Genomic DNA, 23,540 nt, shown 5'->3' on the forward strand with positions numbered 1-23,540 from the left:
TGGGATTACAAGCATGCACTACCACGCCCAGCTAATTCTATTTTATTTTTGGTAGATATGGGGTTTCACCATGTTAGCCAGGCTGGTCTCGAACTCTTGACCTCAGGTGATCCGCCCGTCTCGGCCTCCGAAAGTGTTGGGATTACAGGCGTGAGCCACCGCACCTTGCCGACACGCTATTTTCAATCCTATCCAAAGTATTCTGAGGTTTTGATTCCAAACTCTTGAGATTAATAATCAGCAAGTTGTACTCCTGGCTTTCCTCAAACATTATCCCCACGTTATGGACTATTACTACTATATTACTCTATACCAGAACTTTGAATACCCTTCTTCCACCATCCAACCTGCTCTCCTTCTCGTGGAATGCAGTCTCTGCCTTCTCAAAACAGCACCTAACATATAGACTTGAACACTGCTTTGATGACTTTGAAGGAACAGAGAAACAATACATGAGTTACAAGTTAGGCAGTGATTTGTTTCAGCATATTTTAAAGAGAGGCTAATGAGATTTGTGTTGTGCACACAGTAGGCACTTATGTATATTTTAATAGGTATTTCAAACAGGGCTCATTTTGCCAATAGTAAGCAAAGATAAGTTTTTTCCATATGGCACAAACATTCACCTAAGAAAGCTAAAATGCAATCTCTTACAGGTTAATAAAATTAATGTACTTACCTTGCTATTTTCTCTCCCAAGCCTCTGGGTCCATCTAAAATCTCTTGCCTTTTGTATATGTGGCTAAGCAATACTCTGCTTAGAATAAACCTTTTGGCTAATTAGCTGTCTCTGTAGTTTTACTTCCCATTTCTTTAGCACCTGTCCTTCAGTACATTTTCAAAACAGGGCTTGATTTTTCAATGAGATTCTATTGCTATCATATGTTCTAACCCAGCATGTGACTTATATCCTAATTCCCCATAATGTTTCAAATATTTACATGGTTCAACAAATAATTCTCACTAGATTTCCTCTATTATTTGGACTCTTCAGTTTAAATATATTTGTATTAAATAATTTTTCATTATTTTTAAAAATAACTTTCACTGTTTGCTCTTCAAATTCATTTCAGTCTCTAGAATCTCTTTTTAATTCACCAAAATTCATGTTATGGTTCATTATCACGACCTTGGCTAGATTTACTGTCTACATAAACATATATGTAACAAAAATATAAATATATGAACTTTCTTAAAGATTCTTTACAATCAAATAAGACCCTAAATTAAATTATCTGTCAAATAATTTTCTATTTTCTGCTCACTATAGTAATTAACTACAGTCATTTTTGCCCAGTCTTTAAATACTTCTCTAATCCACTATTTTTCTTCCTATTCAACAAGCTACCTTAACCTTAACTCTTACTGTACTTGCAATAATACTTTTTTCCCTGAAAATATGTTCTTCCCAACTCATTTTCTCTAAGAGGTTATTGTGTTTAAATTGTTATAAAATTAATAACAAAAACAATGAAAAAGCCAAATTCCTTTTTTTTTTTTTTTTTTTCCCCCAAATTTCACTCTCACCCTTCAATTCCTTTTCTTTCTGCTTTACTCAGGCACAATTTCTAGGAACTCCTTCCTCTGGTCTCATTCACATCTGCTCAAACTCTTTCACTTTTTCTTTATACCTTCCAACCCCTTCCAATCCATTATCTCTTCCATAATTTGACCTCAACATATCTTTTCAACTATTTCTTCCATAATTCATCCTAAGTGAGCCCCTACTCCAAACTGGTCCTTCACTGTTCCCCAAATATGGTGGGCTCTCTCCAGCCCCCATAGCTTGGCACTCCCTGTCCTCCCATTCTACAGTGCTTTTCCTAACCTCTTCAAGAAACCCAACTTGTGGCTGTCCTCTACAAGCTGTTGAACAGAACTATGGCTATTCTACTTTTACTCTTCAGCTTCCTCCAACCCCTATCTTTCCTGTTTTGCTGTCATTCTCCTCTATGCACTCCATAGGCTTCCTCTTGTTGCAAACCATGGACAATCCTTTTCCTGCTTGATGATTTATATGCTGCTTTAATTCCAAACTTTCCATTATTCTTTCTTTATCCTGGCCTTTATCTTAGTTTGGTTCATGCTGCCTTCGAGAAGGAACTATTCTTTGATTATTTATTTTGCCCCATTTCTCCATGAGCATCCTTCAGGCCTACAACAAGTGGACAAATCTTTCACATGAAATATTTAGGCTACATTTTAAATTCTATACCCTTATTTCCTGGGCCAATAATAGAATGGTCTCCATAAAGGACAGCCATTCCTTTGCTGAATGGAGGAAATGATTCCTCCTCTATTCAAATGCAGCCCTGCTGACTAATTAAAGAAATATGTCAAAACAGCTCCCAAGAAGAACCCATATGTCATCCAAAGAATTAAATGTTTTGAAAATAAGAAGAGCCACTTGGTCCATTTTTCAATAGAGATTGAGAACAAAGGAAAAGAAAGAGATGAATCAGAATTCAAGATGCAATAAATATAGACATTTCTAGCTAACTGTAAGAAGAAAATATTTCAGCCGAGGCCTCTGGTAAGACAAAGGCCATCATGTATGTGCCTAAGGGTTTTACCACCTTTGAAACATTTGCCACTAGCTTTGATCAAAGTTGAGCCCTCAAAAGGGAAAATGAGAAATAAAAAGGTCAGGGAATAAGAATGATAGGGAGTGGATAGAAGGCTTTGGCATGATACAAAAAGTTCTTTAATATGGTATACTTCAAAAACAGTGGGGCAAAGAAAAAGAAAACAAACAAACAAACAAAAAACCAGCATGCACTTGAAGATGTCAACGCTTTGCGGGAGTGGATTTACTAAACTACAAGGCACTATTGCAATGTAGGCTATTTATTATTATTCAACAGATGTGCAATTACGTCTCACCCTCTGCTGAGTGATAAATGGTATTAACTGTGTCCCACCACCTCTCCCAAACCTACAATGACAGAAGTAGTTAGAGAAAAACAGAACATTGGGATGGAAGGGCTTATTTCTTCTCTTAAATCCACATTGCCTACTTGGTAACTGAGCTCCTGTACACCAAAGTAGTAGAAATGAGAGGCAGAAGCAGAATGCTGTCTCAACTTGGCTGACTGCCTTCAAGGATTAAATAAAAATATGTGTTTATAGAAGTGGAACAGCTGCTTCAGCTAGTCTGGATACTCACTTTTGAGTCCTCAGGATGTTCTATTTTTCTAAGTCCACTACTCCTATAGTCTCTGAAAATTATCAGACTAAAGAGTAAAGATACATAGATGGTTTGGGTCCTAGGTCTCCTGGAGACAACAGAATTACTTCCGCCTTCAAAACCTGGCATAGCAGTTGAAGTAGGCACTATCACAATGTTTCCATTCTTGGGCTATATTTTTTAAATGGCTGGAAATTCTTCATTATCATTTCACTTAAATACTTGATGCTGTGCCACAGTTGAATAAGCCATACATATATACATATACCTTATACATGTATACACACAAAGCCATAAATAAAGCTTCTCACTTTGTAGGCACTCAATATTAATTTCCTTCAGTCTTGTTTTTATCTTGAAGCTCTATGTTCCAGCATATCATTTTATAGATATAAACAAATATTTCTGCTATAGTGCAAGTTGTGATATAATAGAATATATGATATGATATGACATGACATGACATGACATGAGAGTGACAAGAATAGATGGTATGTTAACTGAGTCTTGGGCTACTAGTAATTGGCCTGGTGGAAACTGGACCATATAAAGAAAAGGAACTCAAAGTCTAAGGGATTTGCATTTCGAGAAACAGTAAAGATTTCTTCTGAAATTGAAGCAAGCTGATACAAGAAAGGGTAATGTAAATTTAAATGGAAACTATTTATTACTTGTTTTGCTTTTCCTTAAAAAAATAGGTATAGGGAGAAAATTTAGAGCAAAGCAGAGAAATTAATTTTTACTAACAATCAAATGCAAAAGAAATTATAAATATCTGTCAAAAACAAGGCTAAGTGAACTATTTTTGAAGCAACAACAAAAAAAAAAAAGACCCCTGGGCAAGAAATTTTACAGTCATCCTCTTTCTAGGTCGGAACTCTCTTAGAATGAGACAAAGAAAAATCCGGGCCTGGAATAAGAGGAAGACATTAGGAATCCTTTCACCACACTGACAGAGATTTGTTTAACAAACAGATGAAGGGTCAGAGTAATCAGATATCACAGGAAAAGGTAAGGAGAATAAAAAAGACTGAGGGGAATAAACGAAAAATTGTGACTCCAGAGTAAAGGTTGATACATTTTAAAAATATCCATGAGGTTAAGTTAGGTGGAAAGAAAAAATAAATTATTAGAATATGATAAAGGAAAGAAAGAACCGTTCTTCATGTTTCTCCACCAGAAAGCATTCAGTATGCTGCACAAAAATTAAATTTGATATTTTAAGGTACCTGAACAAGCACTAAACGAATTCTGGGCCAAAATAAAATTTTAAATTCCTGATACCCACTCTATACAACACAAAGCAGTGGTGGTGGGGGGTGAATGCTTCTACATAAAAATAAATGACTTGTTTTGGTTTACCTCTATAAGGCATAAATGGAGGGCACTGTAAAAGTATACAAATAGAAGCCAAGAATGCTAAATGTTTTTTTTAAAAGAATAGAAAATCATGAAGAAAGGATCACAGAAACTACACCAATGTCATTAAAATATAATTGGACTTGCAGGAACAATTACTGTGCTGTACTGTAAGGGGAGCTGTTGGCACATAAGAGCAAAGCACACATATGAGCTCATCAGCCGGCCTTGGCAAGACCCACTTCCAGCTAGAAGCAGTCATGTTTCAACACCTCTGATTCCCTAATGCTGACAAGCTAAACAACTTGTTTTGTCTCTGGGAGCTCTTCTCTGGTGATTAACTGCTTATGGTGAATACTAATTATATGAAAGTACAGTATTGAAGAAGTAATGTCCTATTTCCTCTACCTGCAGCCTCGACTTGTCTCTGAATCTAGAAGGCAGAGCCATTGCAAATCAGAACCAAGAAAGACATTTTCCTCCCCCTGAATAAACAAATATATCTCCTACTTTTTAGTATAGCACAGTTCACTGACAAGAAACTTCCTTTAACCTCTGGGCTCTAAACCAAATATAATTACCATAAAACGAGTGTTTTAAAGGCTTGTAATAATGATATGGATAAATCCACAGCAAGAGTTTGTGAATTAGTGAACTATCAGTGTCCTCCATTCCCCATGTCCCATGTTGAAAATTTACCCCAAATTGTCAGTTCTTAGGAACTGCACCTCAGATTAAAATCTTCTCACCAAGGAGTCTATGAGAATTTCTTCTTGTGTTTTAAATCCTAAGTGCTTGTTAAACTGCCAACACTGCAAAATTAGAGACCATTAAACAATATAAGGCAGCAAGTGATTAAATCTACCAAACACACATTCAAGCAGCTTAAGCTACTTTTTAATTAAAAATAAAATATCATTGGCTAAATTCAGATGTCTTAGCTATCCAGAAAAAAGTTAGAAGACTGTTCAAAATGCATAATGCTGCTGACAAGCCAGATACAAAAGGAGAAATAGGGCAAGGGTTTGGCGGAACAGGAGGCTCCTCTTGGTCCCTGGGCCTGGGTGGCAGCACATCCCAATGCTGACCCGGTTTAGGCAGCGGACTCTAAACGGGAAGTCATGGCTGCGCTGCAGGGTGAGGACGCCATGTGGCTGCTGATTAAATAAGCTTTATTAGCTAAGGCCTCTAAGGAGACAGGGTGTTCCACCTTCTTGGCAAGGGAATAAGTTGAGTAACAGCATCACAGGAAGCTAAGGCATTGGAGATGTATACATGGCTGAAGGAAATGTCAGTGCATTTTTAAATACAGCTTAAGCTAATTGATAAACATTTCTTAAAATAATTATTAACTTTTGGGGAAGGAGGCACAGGGGCTTCTGAGTTAATGGGATCATCTGAGATTAAAATAAATTTTTACTGTAAAGTTAGAAGTAAATAAACATCGTAGCTTTAAGTTGTTCCTGCTTGTTTAAAGTAAAGAAAAAGGGCCAGGGGGTTTAGTCAACTTCAGGCAAAAGGCCAAGAATCTGAAGATCAGACTTAAGGCTGGGATGATATCATTCACGCTAAAGTCTTGATACCCTTTCTGAAGCAAGAGAAAATTTACTGGTAAAACCTTACCTCACCCACAGTTTTCTTATTTTTAACTCTATTTTTTTTCCTCTGGAGAATAATTTTCCGAATATGCTTTTTGCTTTATATGTAAATGTTATAAATTTACTTTGAGCTTCAGACATGGTCTTACCTAAAAAGCTTGCCCTAAAGTAAAGTACAGGCACTTGGTAGCTACAGGAATATAAGACATGATACTCATATTTAATCACTTTGGACGCTGCTGCAGTTTCAATCACTTCACAATCATCTGAGGGCAGCTCGAAAGCCTCCTGAAAAAAAGCAAAAACAAAATGAAAATGGGTTTGTTAATAAGAAAAGTACTAACATGGAGAGAAAAAGAGGAGATTTTCTTCTTGCAAAATAACAGTTAAATAAATATAAGGCTATGAGACAAGGAAAAGGGAGTTTCCCATATTAATGTTTAACATTTGAGTCCTGGGTAAATAGTAAAACCAGAAAACATTAGCATTAAGTAATTCCAGATTGTTTTTGAGACACAAAGAAGCTCTGTATAAAGAAAAAGAAAGGAAAAAAATCCAAAAAGATCTATTGCCTGAAAAATCTTTACTGTACAATTTTAGCAACAAGATGATGGCTATACAAGCTACCTTCTTCCCTACCTGTGAAAGCTAAAAACATCCTAACAATTGAACAAGAGGCTGTGAAATGTCCCTAAAGATTCTATTGTACTTGCCAAAAGATGATTCATTGTGTGCTGAACAATTCCCAGTTCCATTTTGAATAAGAAAGTTATTTTGCAAGAGGTTGAATTTGTTAGGTATATTTCAAAACCTGCGATGATTCTGTTTTCCTTATTATTGTGCTATCTTTGGCATATTTCTACAATAAATCTTGATTTATAATAGAGTAGATGGCAAATATTAATGTCAACTTTGGAAACAGAGTTTTGTAAGCAGAGATGATGATAGTCATCTCACTTCTCATGTGATCATTTTTTACTGTTTTTTTGTTAGGGGCCTTTAAAAGAATGTATCTTACTGTTTAGAAGCAATTAATTGGACATGTTGAGTCAGAGTCTGGTTCCATCCACATTCACTTATTTATTGGGGTTGAAGAATTTCCTTTGAAATTAAATTAGTACTAGAAGGAATGAAGCAGGTTGGTTTAGCTCATTTTTACCTCTCATTAAAATAGTAACAACAATGAACAATCAGAAATAACTAAGGAAAGATTTCACACTTTATCAATATGAAATAAGGTTTCCTGTGGAGATAAGCAAAGCCCCAGACTACTTTCAAGATCTGTATCTCCTTTACAGATAATTCTGTAATTCCCTACTCACAGTCAGTTCACTGGGGAGATATTACAATGGATAAATCACAACTGGAGATGTTTACAAAATATTTTTCACTAAACTCCAGTAAACACCATCAATTAAACACAATAAGATAACCAGAGAGAAATCATGGAAATAAATATTCCAGATACAGAAAATTAATACAGAAGCAAGAAAAAGATTTTTGTATTTTGTTTTGTTTTTAAATTTTCATTAAGCATAGGTATCTGTACCTTCTATTACATTAATTCTTTTAACCAAATTCTTTCTTTTTGGTTAATAATTGGGTTGCTTAGCATTTATAATTTCCTCTCTTTCTTAATATTATAAAATAATTCTCTCTTGGTGGTAAAAATTACAAATATTGCACAAGTACATAAAAGAAAAAATGAAATTCCCCTCATCCCAGCACTCCTATACCTCAGGTTTGTAACCATCATTAACAGGCCAGAGTGTATTTTTTTAGACTTTTTGATTTTTGGCACACAAACACATAGACACACATAGACACATATACACCTCCTCCCCACCCCCGTCCCTGCTTAAATCCTGCTATATATACATATGATCCTAGAGTGGATATTTTCACTCATGGGCATCCTGCCACATGCTGCCAAGTCACTGCTATAGATTTAGTGCCTTTTAATGCCTTCTCTATATTTCACTGCATGACCACACCATAGTTTTTTTTTTTTTTTTTTTAACATTTCCATATTGCTAGATATTTTAGGTTGATTATAGTTTTCTGCTACTGACAAATAAGGCTGCAATGAATATCACAGCACATATACCCTTGCACACCTCTATTTTTTCTATGGTGCAGATTCCTAAGGGTGGAATCACTGTATCAAAGGGTATGAGCATTTTAAATTTCAAGAGATACTGAATCTCAGAAATTCCATCCTCAGAAAAAGGCTGTATCAATTTATATTCCCAGCAAAAATGTCTGAGAATGCTCTTTTCCTATGTCCAATAAATACTGAATATTGTTTTTAATTTTTGCCTACTGATGAATTCTTAAGTATCAATTTCTTATTGTTTTAATTTCTAGTTTCTTGGTTACTTGCTAGTGAAGGTAAGCAGCTATTCATATGTTTATTGGTAATTTGTATTCTCCCATGATTTGCTTGTTTTTACTCTTCACTATTTTCTGATTGTTTGCATTTTTCTTATTGAATTATATAAACTGTCTGTATGTTGGAAACAATAACTTACTATTAGAGATAAATATGTATGTCTGCACCATAGAAAAATAGAGGTGTGCAAGGATATATGTGAAATATAGACATATATACACACATATATATAAAACACTTTCTCTCTGTTTTCTTTCAACTGTTTGTTGTACTTTTTTATCACAAAGGGTTTTTTTTTTACTTTTACGTAGTCAAATCTGTACATTTTCTGTTTATAGCTTCTAAGTTACATGTCTTCATCAGAAGGCTTGCTGCTGTATCTCACCTCAGTCTTACAAATTATAAAGATGTTAAATTTCTTTACTATATATACACGTTTTTAAACTAAAATTTAGATCATATAATCCAACTGATTTTTGTTTTGTATATAGTGTGAGGTAAGAAATTTTCCTAGATGATTTCAATAGTTCATCTGTTTTCCACTGATTTTAAATGTCACCATACCTCTCTCTCTCTCTCTCTCTCTCTCTCTCTCTCTCTCTCTCTGTGTGTGTGTGTGTGTGTGTGTTTATTCTCTAATCTTCTCTATTGAGACATTTCTTTTCTTAGACCATCACTGTGCAATTCTTAAGTGCATACTAAATCGAAGGATTTGGGTCATTAATTTCTACAGAAAAGTGCAGAAATAGACTGTCTGAGACCCAGTGCTGCTAGTAAAGATACAATTTCTGGAAAAAATTTCTTCACCCAAACTCAAATTAAGCACTCAGGAATGTGCTGAGGTTGACATCAGGTATGTGAAACTGGTTATCAATTAGGCATAGATCCATATTCTCTAGGAGGCTCAAGAAATAAGAGGGAGAGGACAGAACAAGCTTCTTGAAAATCCTGTGAGAAGTCTCACTCCAGTCACTGTTCTCACTGGCAGCTGAGGGCCTTTGTGGGTTGTGAAGGCCAGGGTTACTTGTCCTCTAATTAGGACTGCTACTATGTGCTACTATGTCACCCAGTGTTGCTCTGGGCAGTCATCTACGTACAGTGACATTTTTGCATGCTTTACTCATATTAGATGAATTTGAATCCTTTGTTTGTGTCTGCTAGGATCTTTCCATCATTTGTGGTCACCTTTATGATGACCATGAAAATATCATTCCTTGAAGTCATGCAATTTGGAAATCTCAGACTTCTACACATTTTCTGCTTTTTTTTCCCAGTTAAAAGTGCCAGATGGTTTAGAACTTCAAGACTAAGGTTCTTCTCTTACTCATGTTTGTATTCCTGGAGATTCTAGTACAGAGCTAAGAACCCTAGTAAGCAACATTTTCTATTTCAATCTGAAGATCTGTTTCCTCCTATGTAAGTACATTATAACAAACTTAATAGGTAATTTGCCAGCCATCTCACACCACCCTAAAGACTAAAAAGAAGTAAATGGAGGAGCAGAGATGCAAAATATCACCAAAGAAGATATTCCAATGGCAAATAAGCACATAAAGAAGATATTCAATATCCTTAGCCAGTCAGGGCAATATAAATTAAAACTATAATGAGGTATCACTAAACATTTGTCAGAATGGCTAAAATAAACAAAATAGTGGACACCACCAAATGTTGGTGAAGACAGAGAAACTAGATCATACATTGCTGGTTGGACTATAAAATGGTACGTATAGCCTCTCTGGAAAACCATATGACAGTTTCTCATACAAGTAAACATATAATTACCACACAACCTACCAATTGCACTCGATTTATCCCAGAGCGTTGAAAAACCTGCGCATGAATGTTCATAGCAGCTTTATTCAGAATAGCCCAAAATTTGAAACAATGAAGTGTCCTTCAACAGGTCATGGTTAAACAGACTGTGGTACATCCACACCACACTATTTAGAAATAAAAAGAAACAAACAATTGATATACACAACAACCTAGATGACTCTCCAGGGAATTATGCTAAGTGACAAAAGTCAATCTCCAAAAGTTATATACTGTATGATTCCACTTATATAACATTTTTGAAGTGACAACACTTTTGAAGTGAAAACCAGCAGATTAGTGTTGGGGGACTGGAGGGCAGAGAGCTGGTTATAACACGGCAGCATGAGATATCTTTGTGGTGATGGAACTATTCTGTATCTTGACCATGGTGGTGGATATGTAAGCCTACACATGTGATAAAACTGTACGGAACAAAATACACACACAGAGATACACACAATGAGTACAAGTCAAACTGGGGAAATCTGAATAAGGTCAGTGGATTGTATTAACGTCAACATCCTGGTTCTGATATTATACTATAGTTTTAGAAGAAGTTACCACTGGGGGATATTGGGTAAATGGTAGATGGGATTGTTATTTCTTATTACTAAATGTGAATCTATAGTTATCTCAAAAAATTTCAATTAAAAAATGGAAAGCACAGAAACAGTGAGGCAATTTGAGGCTTGTTAAAAACTGAATAAAAATGTTAAGACCGCCGGGCGCGGTGGCTCAAGCCTGTAATCCCAGCACTTTGGGAGGCCGAGACGGGCGGATCACGAGGTCAGGAGATCGAGACCATCCTGGCGAACACTGTGAAACCCCGTCTCTACTAAAACATACAAAAAACTAGCCGGGCGAGGTGGCGGGCACCTGTAGTCCCAGCTACTCGGGAGGCTGAGGCAGGAGAATGGCGTGAACCCGGGAGGCAGAGCTTGCAGTGAGCTGAGATCCGGCCACTGCACTCCAGCCCCGGCGACAGAGTGAGACTCCGTCTCAAAAAAAAAAAAAAAAAAAAAAAAATGTTAAGACCTCAAGGTGCTAATAATACAGATGACAGAGGGATCATGGTAATAAAGAGAGTCTAATGTCTGGGATTTGTTTGAAAATAATACAGGAGAAGGGTAAGTGGATGGAAGTGTAGAAGGAGCATGACTGGCATGGAGGGGTGATTGCTGAGATTGTTTGATGAGTCCCTGGGTGTTCATTATACTGTTCTATCTACTTTAAGGAGTATTTTAAATTATTTAAAATAAAAAATTAAGATAAAAAAGTTTCTGATACCATATTACAGAACACAGAAGGAAGAGAATTCTAATAGTGAAAGAAACCTGAATCATTCCACCTAGTCCAACACGCTCATCTTGCAGATACAAACAACAATACCCTTCTTCTTGGTGCCTTACCCAATGCCACCTAGGTACAGTAGTTCCCACTTATCCAGAGTTTCACTGTCTACAGTTTTCAATTATCCATGATCAACCACGATCTGAAAACATTAAGTGAGAAATTCCAGAAATAAAAAATTAATAAATTTTAAATTGTGCACCGCTTAGAGTAGTGTGATGAAATCTCTTGCCATCCCGCCTTCCTGGGACATGAATCATCCTTTGTCCAGAGTATCCATGCTGTAGACACCACCAGCTCATTAGTCACTTAGTAGCAAGCTGGGTTTTCAGATCTACTGTTATGGTATCACAGTGCTTATGTTCAAGTAATCCCTATTTTACGTAATAATGGCCCCAAGGCACAAGGGTAGTGACACTGGCAATATGGATATGCCAAAAAGAAGCTGTTCATCTCTTACTGTGCTCATTATAAATTAGACTTTGTCACAGCTATGTATAGGCAAAAACATAGTATATATAGGGCTCAGTGTTATCTGTGGTTTCAGGCATGCACTGCAATATCTCCCACACCAATAAGGGGGGAATACTATAGTTAGGGGTACAGGAAGGCCTACAACCCTTATCTACTGACACTGAAACCACTGCTCTTTGTACTGTAGTATGCCACTTAACTACTACTATGCTTCATTTGGACTGATGTTCTGAACATCATAATCGTAACACTTTGAGGTAGTTTGCTAATATTTTTACTATTTTTCTTTTATTATGTGACTTTTAAAGGATTTGGGTATACAGTGAGCCCTAGGTATACATGAGGGATTGGCTCCAGAACCCCCCTACCCCGAGGATACCAAAATTCACAGACGTTCAAGTTCCTTATATAAAATGGCATAGTATTTTCATATAATCTACACATATCCTCCCATACTTTAAATCATGTCTATATTACTTATCATACCTAATACAATGTAAATGCTATGTAAATACCTATACTATATTGCTGAGAGAATAATGACAGGAAAAAAGGTCTATACATGCTCAGTTCAGATGCAACCACTATAGTCCTAACTACAGTTTTGATCCTGGTTGTCTAAATCCATGGATATGGAACCCACAGATATGGGGGACCAGTTGTATTTCATTTTATATTAAGAGTCATTGAAAAAAGAAGTCACAATATATTGATTTTTCTCAAAATATTGCTATTTCATGAAGATATGTGTATTTAGAAAATTACATTCATTCAAGAGCTAAAAGATTAAGTGGTTCACATTAATTATAGAAACCTTGATTTTATTGAATTCAATTAACAATAAGTTGACAGTGATCTCTCATTTAGAAAATCTGATACGAATTAAGCTTTACAACTAAATCCCATTAAATAGGGATCATGCTGAAGACACTTCATAGATATTTTATTGAAAGCAAACCCAAATAGTGTATCGGGCCTTGGAAATGAGATCCATATCTCTATTTAGCCTACAGGGAAGGAAGAAAAACTTTTCTTCTATCACTAATAATCTCTATTACTGAGCAAACATAAGTAATGAGCTTTATTCATAACATCCCTTGAGGAAAAGAGAGTTGATTTGTTTGTTTTCTACCAGTCAGGTCTTTAGTTCAAATCTAACATTACTGGGCTAGAATCACAGCTAAGGAACCAAAGAATGACACAGGGGCAGTGCTGTTTCAAAGACAGCCCTTAGCTCTGTTCAAGAGTGGACACAGAAACCATCTCATCACAATGGAAAGATGCAATGTAATAAACTCTTCATTTGCTGATTTTCCTGAGCCAACGGCCATTTAATATTTTTAGAAGTGATAACAACAGATGAAGCCTTCTGACAAACCATTGAAAAATCAATTCCTCAAGAAATAAAGAATTTTAATTATTAAAACGTTTAAAGTGAATTATAAAAATAATCTGTGGGACTTTAAGTAATCAGCTCTTGTTTTGTTTGTTTCGTGGTTCATCATTATACAGTGGAGTGGTTTTTTTCACTATCTTAATTCCCACAACGACTTTTTCCACAATCCCTGTGGCTTCTGAGTAAGTGACTGTCACAAGAACCTTTGCAAGCAACGTCATTCTTTTAGCAACTGTAAATGTTGTATGTGGTACATATCAGCAGGTTCATCATATGTCTAACAGCATCCAAAGCAACACTGAAAAAAAAAAGGGTGGTTACAAGGTGATCCCAAGAATAGTATGTTAGTGAGGCTCTCCCCTTCCCAGTAATGTTATCACTACTACTACTGATTTTTTTTTAAAGGGGGTAAAAAGGTACCATTCTTTACTCTCCCTGCTACATCAACCAAAGTGAATTAGCAGCAGCATGGCCAATATGGGTTCCCACTGAGAGGAAGAATCTGTTTCCTGTGCAGGATTAAATCCTCTTCTCCAGGCTGGCATGCTCAAGGGCAAGGCAGGAGGGAGGGGATGCAGAAACCCGCCAGAGCACATCTGGCAGTTTTCTGGATGTTTACAGCTGGCTCCACTGTGCTTCCTAGACCCTGTTTCTTTTAAGACTGCATAGGAAACAGCAAGTGCCGGGAGCTGGGAAGCTAGCAAACAGGCCAAGTAAAAGACGGAACTGTGGAAGAGGCTATCTCTTAGAGTCCATGCTAGAAAACACAGGTTCTTTGGCAGGAGAAAATAGTAATAATACTTAATTGCACTTATTACTTATTTCTATACATCTAAAAGTGAAGAATTAGCAGAATAAGGAATTTGAAAATCAGAAATTATTTATGTAAATCATGCCAAACTAGAGGAAGAGGGAAAAATTTTGACCTCTTGAAAAATTCTCAAGCTTCAGAAGTCAGTCAAGTGTGTTTCTCTTCAGAGTTACCCTTTACATGTGACATAAGAAAGGCCAGCATCAACTGTAACAGTTTACAGTTTTTCTAAGCCTATTGATGTACATCATGTAATTTGTTCTACATGATGGAAGAAATACATGAGGAAGGCCCAAGGTCTCCAGTGAGTAAGAAACTGAGTCAGGGCACAAAACTAAGCCTTCAGGCTCCAAGCCCAGGGTTCTTTCCAGCCTGCAAAGACCATCAGATTCTTGGGGGTGGGAAATGTTAAACGGATGTATTCCTGGCCTCCACCCCCAAAATCCTAATCCAGGAGTTCTGGGATGGGTTTTAAGAATCCACCTCATAAGCAGTGTTCCTGGTGACGCTATGCAGGTCTTGCCTCACATACACATGGAGGGTCTACTTTGTGATTCTTTACTTTTGTAGTCTATGGAATTATAGAGTCAGGAAAACTCATTCACCAAGACCCAAAATTATGCCATAACCGGTTTGCCTTCACTAGCTGCTCATCTATGTTTTCAGGGCTACTGTTAGCTCATTTGGTCTCCTCTCGGAGGGAGCCTAATTCACTTCCATTAAGCTAAGACCTCAGCTTATCACCCCTGACTCCCAGTTCACTGCCCCATTCCTTCATCTTCTCCTATATAAAAATTTCCTTCATTTTCCTTCTAATTGGTTAGTTAGTTCTTGCTAAACCATTAAAGGCCATTAGTGGCTTAGTATGTTACTCCTTTATCAATTATTATATTCAACAGTAGATTTGTGGCTGATAACCCTAATCAAAAGGAATCTTTAATAGTGGAATTTGGAGTGCCAAAAAGGAATAAATTTTGCACCACACATGTAACCACCAATCTGTGAAGCTTGCCTTATAAGGCATTCTATGTTTTAACTCCAGAGCCAGAAAATTCTTCCTTGTTACCTTGCTAGAAGGTAAATCAGTTCCCACTAGATTTATCCTTGCATTATTTTTATATAATATGAATAAATTTATTTGTTCCCTATATTAAATAAGCCCAGTTCTTCTAATTTTTCTTATATCTCTAGTTGCACAGATCTGCAAACATTTTTCTAAAGGGCCAAGTAGTAAATATTTTAGGCTTCTTTGTGGGCCATAGGTCTCTGCGGCTGTAGCCTGAAAAGAGCCACTGGCAACACGTAAACAAAGGTACGCAGCTGTACTCCAGTGACATTTTATTTACAAAAACAAGCTGTTGTCCATAGACCTTAGTTTGCCTACCCCTGAAAATCCTAATTTCAAGGCCTTCTTTAATTTCATTTTATTATATTTTTTATAAGCACTAAACAGAATTTTATTAAAGGACTTGTGTCTCCATTTGGTGAACTCTTTCCCCCTTTCCATTTTTTTCCTGTCTTAGGATGCTACATTACATTTCCTGAGGGTCTAGGAAATTCTGAGCCTTAAAAGGACAATGATAATTAAATCCAACGGGCTGAAGTTTGGCTAAAGTCATTTTCTAAAGTAAGAGATAGAACCACCCTAATTTAAACAAGTGAGATTTTTAAATGTCCTGATGAATAAACTGCAAATTCCTTCAGCACATGAATAAACTTCTACACTCAAATCCAGAAATGAGTAAATTTCTCCGCCAAAGAGTGAAAATGATAAAGCCTTCATAAACAGACCAAGAGGCAGGCATTGTAGGAATGTTAGAGGACTGTGAATCCTAAAGCACAGGCCCTCTCACACGTGCACAGGAAACATCATGTCTAGGAATCAGCAAGGAACTGTTTGAGTAAGCCATTAGTTCCTTCCCTTGCTCAAAACTGTCTCTGGATCATATGGATATGAATAAGGATTTATTTGTTTCTTTGCTTGCTTTTTACCAGGAGAATCCCTTTAAGATTTCCACAATTAGGCCGGGCGCGGTGGCTCAAGCCTGTAATCCTAGCACTTTGGGAAGCAGAGACGGGCGGATCACGAGGTCAGGAGATCGAGACCAGCCTGACTAACACGGTGAAACCCCATCTCTACTAAAAAATATTTTAAAAAACTAGCCGGGCGAGGTGGCGGGCGCCTGTAGTCCCAGCTACTCGGGAGGCTGAGGCAGGAGAATGGCGTGAACCCGGGAGGCGGAGCTTGCAGTGAGCTGAGATCCGGCCACTGTACTCCAACCTGGGTGACAGCGAGACTCCGTCTCAAAAAAAAAAAAAGATTTCCACAATTATATATGACATGCCAGGCACTAAGCTTCTGCCGGGACAAAGATGTGGTTGTTGCTTTTAAATAATACTATAATATTTCAGCGGTAATGAGAACAACATGCAGCTCTCAGCTTTCTATTGGAATTCAAGGGGACACTCAAAATCTCAGATAAAAACACCTAGATTTCAGAGAAGCATAGTATAGGTAAAAATAAAAAAGCACAGAATTTGGAGCTAGATGTGGGTTCAATCCCTGGCTCTGCCACTCATAGAATGGACAGGTCATTTAACCCCTCCATGCCTCAGTTTCTTCACTTGTTAAATAAAGGCACTTTTCCCTTAATGTGATTAAATGAGATAATGTATAAAATGTATATATCTGGCACATAGTAGGTATACTAATTAATCATACATTCATTCAAAAAATGTTATAGGATACACTAAATGTTCTAGATCAAAGGTGTGCAAACATTTTCTTAAAGAGCCAGATAGTAAATATTTTAGGCTTTGGGCATCATAAGTCTCTGTCAAAACCACTCAACTTTGCCATTGCAGCATAAAAACAGCCTAGATAATATGTAAATTAATGAGTGTGGCTTTGTTCCAATAGTACATCATTAATGAACACTAAAATTTAAATTTCATATCATTTTAATGTCATAGAATATTATTCTTTTTTAATTCTTTTTTTAACCATATAAAAATATAAAAACCATTCTTAGCTTGTGAACTGTACAGAAATACACAGCAGGATACCTGCTATGGCTCAAGACTGCAATCCCAGTGCTTTGGGAGGCTGAGGCTAGAGGATTGCTTGAGCCCAGGAGTTCAGGGTTGCACACTGCACTCCAGCCTGGGTAACAGAGTGAGATCCTGTCTCTAAAAAGGAAAAAAAAAATAGGCAGCAGGCCATAGTTCCCATCCTCTGTTCTAGACACTGTCCTGGGGCCTGGGAATAGAAGAGAGAACAATAATAGATATTATGTCCTAACATAAGGAAATACATTAAACATAATCACACAAAGAACTACAAAATTATAATTACAACAAATACTATTAGAGAAAATGCACATGGTTGCCAAGTACATAAAATTTTACCTCCAAATCTATAAATTTGGTTTGTGAGATTTTAATCTTTCTTGTTCAGCTTCATTCAAGTGTAAACCAGTTTTATGTAGCACTGATCATTTTAGTATCCTAATCACCCTTAACCAAAGCTTATTTTTATTTCAACGACCACAACACCCACCCAGATAGATTTTTAGGAACTGTTTTTGTCCAAGTTTACCAGATTACCTAATCACCTAGAATCTGTCGCCCCTGTCATCTCTGATTATCCAAGCTTCTTCCTGACAAACTCTTGCTGCAGCCCACTAAAAAGTCTCTAGCTACACTTTCTGTTGCCCCCAGCAATAGTTTCTGCTTGAGAATGCCCCCATGAGTTTTCTTCTCAGCTTTACAAATAACTCACTTAAACATGTGTGCCCACTTGCATGTGCATGGACAGCATTCAACTAATGTTCACTGAGCATCTACTATGAGCTAGGCACAGTGCCAGCACTGGAGATTTGTTGGCAAACAGATATGGTATTTGCTCTCAAGGAACTTATAACTAGAGAGAGCATGGGAGAAAAAAATCATTGCATAAACAATTATTTGAATATAATGTTGAAAGTGCTATAAGAATGTAATAATTCATCTTGAGGCCTTATCCAGTTGGCAGACTTAGAAAGGCTTCTATTACAGCACACATGTCCCTTTCAATGTGAGTGAAGGCAGGGCTTTTGCCTGTCTTATTCATTTACGTATTCCAAGCATCCTGAACTGTACCTGGCAAACAGCAGACATTCAATCAATATTTGTTAAGTGAAATAAATACGTGGAATGACTATAAATTGTCTGTTGCCATTTTCATCCTATAAATCAGAGATCTCTAAACTTTTTTTTATCATGACACTAGGAGTCAAAAAAGTTAAGCACTCAACCCTAATATGTGTATATTTACCTCCTGATTGATTATGAATATGTATTTCTATATAATATACTTTGTATATTATAAAATATACAAAAATATAAAAATTTTAAGGACAAGACAAAGGTGAAGGAAAAATATTTCAAGGTCATTCTTTTAGTTGGGTGATGCTCTGGATACAAATAAAAGTAGTCCTCTTATCCTGCTCTTTGCTCAGGCACCAAAGGGCTTTGGCTGGCCCTCTACCCTCACCCTTCATTGAGCTTCTCAGACTTCTGGGCCAGTGATTGTGGCTGAATAAAGTTGCAGAAATGTTGATTTTAAGGTGCCCATTGAAAAGTTAGCATCTCAAAATTTGACAGATGTAAATAGCAGGCAAATGAGCACACCATTACCTGGTTTTCCCAGGCCTCCTGGCTCCAGAGTCAGTGCTGCTGAGCAGCCAGCCAGTCCTGCTTATAGTCCTGGATGATCAGACACCCAAAAACTAAATGTTCAGATCCCATATGCTCAGTAGTCCTGGGGCAGCAGACTTCATTCAAAGTAGACTCTAAAGAGCCAGAGGTAATTTCCTTTCTCTGCATAAAGAACCCTGTCCTAATCTGCGCATAGTCAAAGAGCCCTGGGTTCCAAATGTGTAAATCTATTCACTAAATAAAATGCTACAGAAAACTAAACTTATTTTATTTAGTAATGGTGCAGACACTTTCTTGCCAGTAATATTTTGATGAGAGCAATTTGATTGAATATTTAATTTTTTGTTCTTCTTTGTGTGTTTTAAATCTTGACTGTAACATGGCATTTCAAATATCTGGGTTTGGGTCTTTTTACATTGTTTTGATAGGTGATTTTAATGGTTGCAATAGATGAGAAAGATCTACAGATCCACAAAGAGGAAGTATATCACTGGCTGTACTTAGTAAATCACAATCGCATATTTAAATCCCCTTCTCTAGCTGTAAGAGGTTTTATTCAAGTTCTGGATGCCTTTCAATGAGTCGCTAGTCAATGATTGCTTCATACTGTCATTAGCTACAATAAACACACAGGTTAAGGGTCATCATTAATAACGGCAAATATAAATCCATATTTCAAATAATTTTAATTTTAAATCTGGCTAGTCAATTTTTGAAAGATCTGATTAAACTGTTATTTGTACCTTTTACCTTTTTTTTGTTGTTGTTGTTCCAGAGATTCTTTGCAGGAAGCTTTTAAAGTCCTTAGTCTGAAAAGTAAGAGCTATGTTAACTACAATTGAATAATATCATCCCAGAAATCCAGGGCACAGGTAAACTGCAGTGCATAACATGCAATGAAAGGAGTGAAAACACCACTGATAGCTCCTTCCTATCGTCTAGGTCCCAGATGCCTTGTATAACTAACCTCTATGGCATCTGGTTTTCTGATAAATGCATGGAATGGCAATGCCAGCATCAATCCATATTTAAATATTAGTAGTAGCTGGGCACAGTGACTCATGTCTATAACACCAGCACTTTGGGAGTCTGAGGAGGGAAGATTGTTTGAAGCCAGGAGTTCAAGTCCAGCCTAAGCAATATAGCAGGACCTCATCTCTCTTAAAATAAAAATTTTATTAAAATTTTCAAAAAGTTAAGTATTAGTAGAGCTTAACTTTTACAAAATCAAAGTAAATATAAATCGCAATTCTAATGTTATTTCCCACATCTCAATGGATTGTTTTGCAAGCCCTCTGGAGGCCTGCATTCACTTTAAAGACTCTATGCTGGTGACGTAGACCATTATTAAACAAAATTATGAAGGCAAAATTGATCCTTGGTATCATGTGCATCTTGCTTTTCATGGCCTTACTCTCCTCTTTCAGCACAAAGCTCTTAAATCCAGCCCCCTGATCTGAAATTCACAGGATACCTGATGAACTTACCAACACTAAATGTTACAGTCTGGGTATATTAATCCTACCAAGATTCTTTGGCTTTTAGGAGAAGGTTCTCTGAACATGGAAATCTTAATGATGCAGCTTCTTGTTACAGAACCCACAGTCTGTGGGGCAGTGACAGTGGCTTCTCTAGCACCCTTTGGAATACACCCTATGGGTAACTGCCTACTGTATTGAGGGAAGGCCAGCCCTGCGGATGACTGTGTGAAGGGGGATATGGATATCACCAGTGCCTCATGATCACTTTCTCTGAGGTGACAGAAATTATTGCTGGAAGGAGCTATGTTTGACTTCCAAATGCCGGACCCTCATGTCTCCCTGTTCCCAAGCCTGGGCACTGGACTACTTTTTCTATTTCCAATGCTAATGATAAATCAACATTCAACAGAAGTTTCCAAAGAAGAAAATAAAAGAAGCATTGGCTGGTAATACTGAATTAATGTATTTTTCTGGTTATTTATAATGGCAAAGAATTATTTGCATAGGAAGAAAAATGCTAATTTTATTAAAGTGCTATTAAATGAGGCTTTTAGCCTAACTTTCAGCACCCTGAAAAATTATACATAGTGACTTGATTTGTCAGTTCTAACCTCTTTGGAATCATTAGCCTGCATAGTTGACACACTTGGGAAGGAAAAAACAAACAAACAAACAAAAAGCAAATCCAGAACTGACTTGTTCCCTAAATGAATTGAGAAGTTGTCATTAAGAAGCATCTGCTCCTTTATTGCATTCATGTAAAAGCATTCTTGTGCCTCTATAGCAGACTACTGAGCAGATGTTTTTAGTGCACTATACCCACAGCAATAGGTGTATCACAAAAAAGATAAGGAGCTACAACGTAATTAATGATTTCCGTTCCTCTATATATGAATTTAACTTTTTTTAATGGATTAAAAGTTGTGTCAAGAACCTCAACTTCTAACTCAAGCAATTCACTTGCAAGAAAGTGAACACAAAATCATTTACAGCAATAAATAACAAAAGGTCAGACTCAGTCTTATACCCAACATGACAAAATCTGAGAGTACAAGAAAGGCTTTTCCAGAGCAAATCATTCTACCACTTTCCCATAGGTCAGACAGAGAATTTGCCATTTGCCATTGGAGATCAATTTCTTTATGCCTTAAAGGTCTTCAAGTCAGGAGAATATGCATTTTCTCTGAGAATAGAGGCAAATACTTAAAATCATTATCAGCTAAAAATTTTTAAATCATAGCCAAGATTTTCAAACTGTCAGTGGGCTTACAGCAGGACAGGCAGGCACAGGACTCTGGGCAACGGAAGAAGGAAGACAAGTAGTATTTATAAACAAAACTGAAAAAAAAAACACACAAACAGTAGTAGTGCGGTTTTAATAAATTGGTAACATGTTCCTCTTACTCTAGGAAAATGCCCTAACTTTAACATAAATTTTAAAGCTTGAAAACAGTGGTTAATAACCATATGAAAGTCTTCAGAAAGACTGCTCTTTAATTCAAGATCCAAGTTCTGTTTGAGGTCCATGTGTTAGAACGGGCTACTCAGAGAAGCTGACTTTGACCTGAGTGCCAGTGATCTATTTGGAAAGCGATTTCAGGAGGACAAGTAAGGGAACAGGGAAGTGAGACAGAAAGAAAATACAGGGTATATTAGTTAACAGCTTACCACTGGGGTAGAACTAAATAAAAGTAAATATGGGGTATATTAGTAAACAGCTTACCACTGGGGGCAACCAGGGCTGCCCTGGTTGCCAATATGATAAGCAAGCTTATGAGATAAGGCATTATTATTTTACCCAAACTGAGTAATTACCCAAATTTGCCTAAGGTCACAATTAGAACATCTGGGAGACTGTATAGAACAAGCTGCCAAGTATTCCCACCTGAGAGGTTAGGGAGTAGGACGGCTTTGGGATGTTAACTCCTGGAATTGTGGGGCTATCTCACACTGGAACAGACCCTGGAGTACACAGGAACAGTAGGTATGAGGATATGGATAAAGCTAGAGACCACTGCCACCAGTCTGGGCAAAAGCCTAACAGTCCACAACTCTTTATCTACAACTCTGAAATCCCAAAGACTCTGAAATTTTTTTTAAATCTTTGTATAAGTTGAGCCCCAAACTCATTTGGTGGCAAATTCTTACCGGCAGCTTTTTATAGTGTCTACTTTTTCTACCTTGTATGAATATTGTTTCACTAAAGAAATATTAATATGTTTGAGTATAAGGTACTGCCTAAATACCATGAGGAATCTAAAATAACACAGAATTTACTTTTATAAAATTACTTTTCCAAAATCTCCCAAATTCTGAACTCCAAAACATATCAGGGTCCAAGGATTATGAACATGTATTTTTTTGTGGTGACTTCTACTTTCTGGTTGAATTTGTCTTGAGAATAAATAAAATAATATTGATGAAGTATACTGATTTCCTTGGACAAAAGGTACTGAATAGACTACTGAACAGTTACCAAATTTTAAAATCCAGGAAAAAAACAAAAAGGAAATGAGGGGGGAGGTAAAAAATAAAGCTTTCTAACCTCATGGGTATTTTTTATTACTGAGATTCTTGGAGCCTTCTCTTTACCATGGTCCATCATGGTTAATAGTCTTAAGATTACTATTTAAAATATTAAAACCCTACACCTTCAAAAACTCCCCAGAAAAATCAAAACCCAACCCAAAGATAAAGATTTTACAGTACGGCTATCAATAAAGGTCTTTTTTTTTTTTTTTTTTTTTTTAAAGGTGGTCTCATCAAACTAACACATGCTGAATTTCCACATCGGCCTCTCAAGCTCAGATGCTTCCAAAATCCAAACCAATATTCCTAATTACTGAGATCCACAATAACGAATAGTTATTCATTTAATAAACATTTATTGAGCATATAAGACAGTGTACTGAGTAGATTTTTAGAAATACGAAAAATAAACCTCACCATCATTCATATAAGAATTATGTAATTAGG

The 23,540-nt window shown here is 36.7% G+C and overlaps 1 protein-coding gene across 3 annotated transcripts in view; it reads right to left on the bottom strand.

The window, feature by feature from the left end:
• ATG10 (autophagy related 10) overlaps window positions 1-23,540 on the bottom strand; it is a 300,617-nt gene that overhangs the window by 87,275 nt on the left and 189,802 nt on the right. For all 3 annotated transcript variants that reach the window (XM_030927363.1, XM_010386038.2, XM_030927362.1), the window contains exon 4: window positions 6,294-6,432. In XM_030927363.1, coding sequence (XP_030783223.1) covers window positions 6,294-6,432 — 139 coding nt within the window. The remainder of the gene's footprint in view (window positions 1-6,293; window positions 6,433-23,540) is intronic.

The sequence above is a fragment of the Rhinopithecus roxellana genome, chromosome 3, assembly GCF_007565055.1.
Source record: "Rhinopithecus roxellana isolate Shanxi Qingling chromosome 3, ASM756505v1, whole genome shotgun sequence".
NCBI classification, from domain to species: Eukaryota; Metazoa; Chordata; class Mammalia; order Primates; family Cercopithecidae; genus Rhinopithecus; species Rhinopithecus roxellana.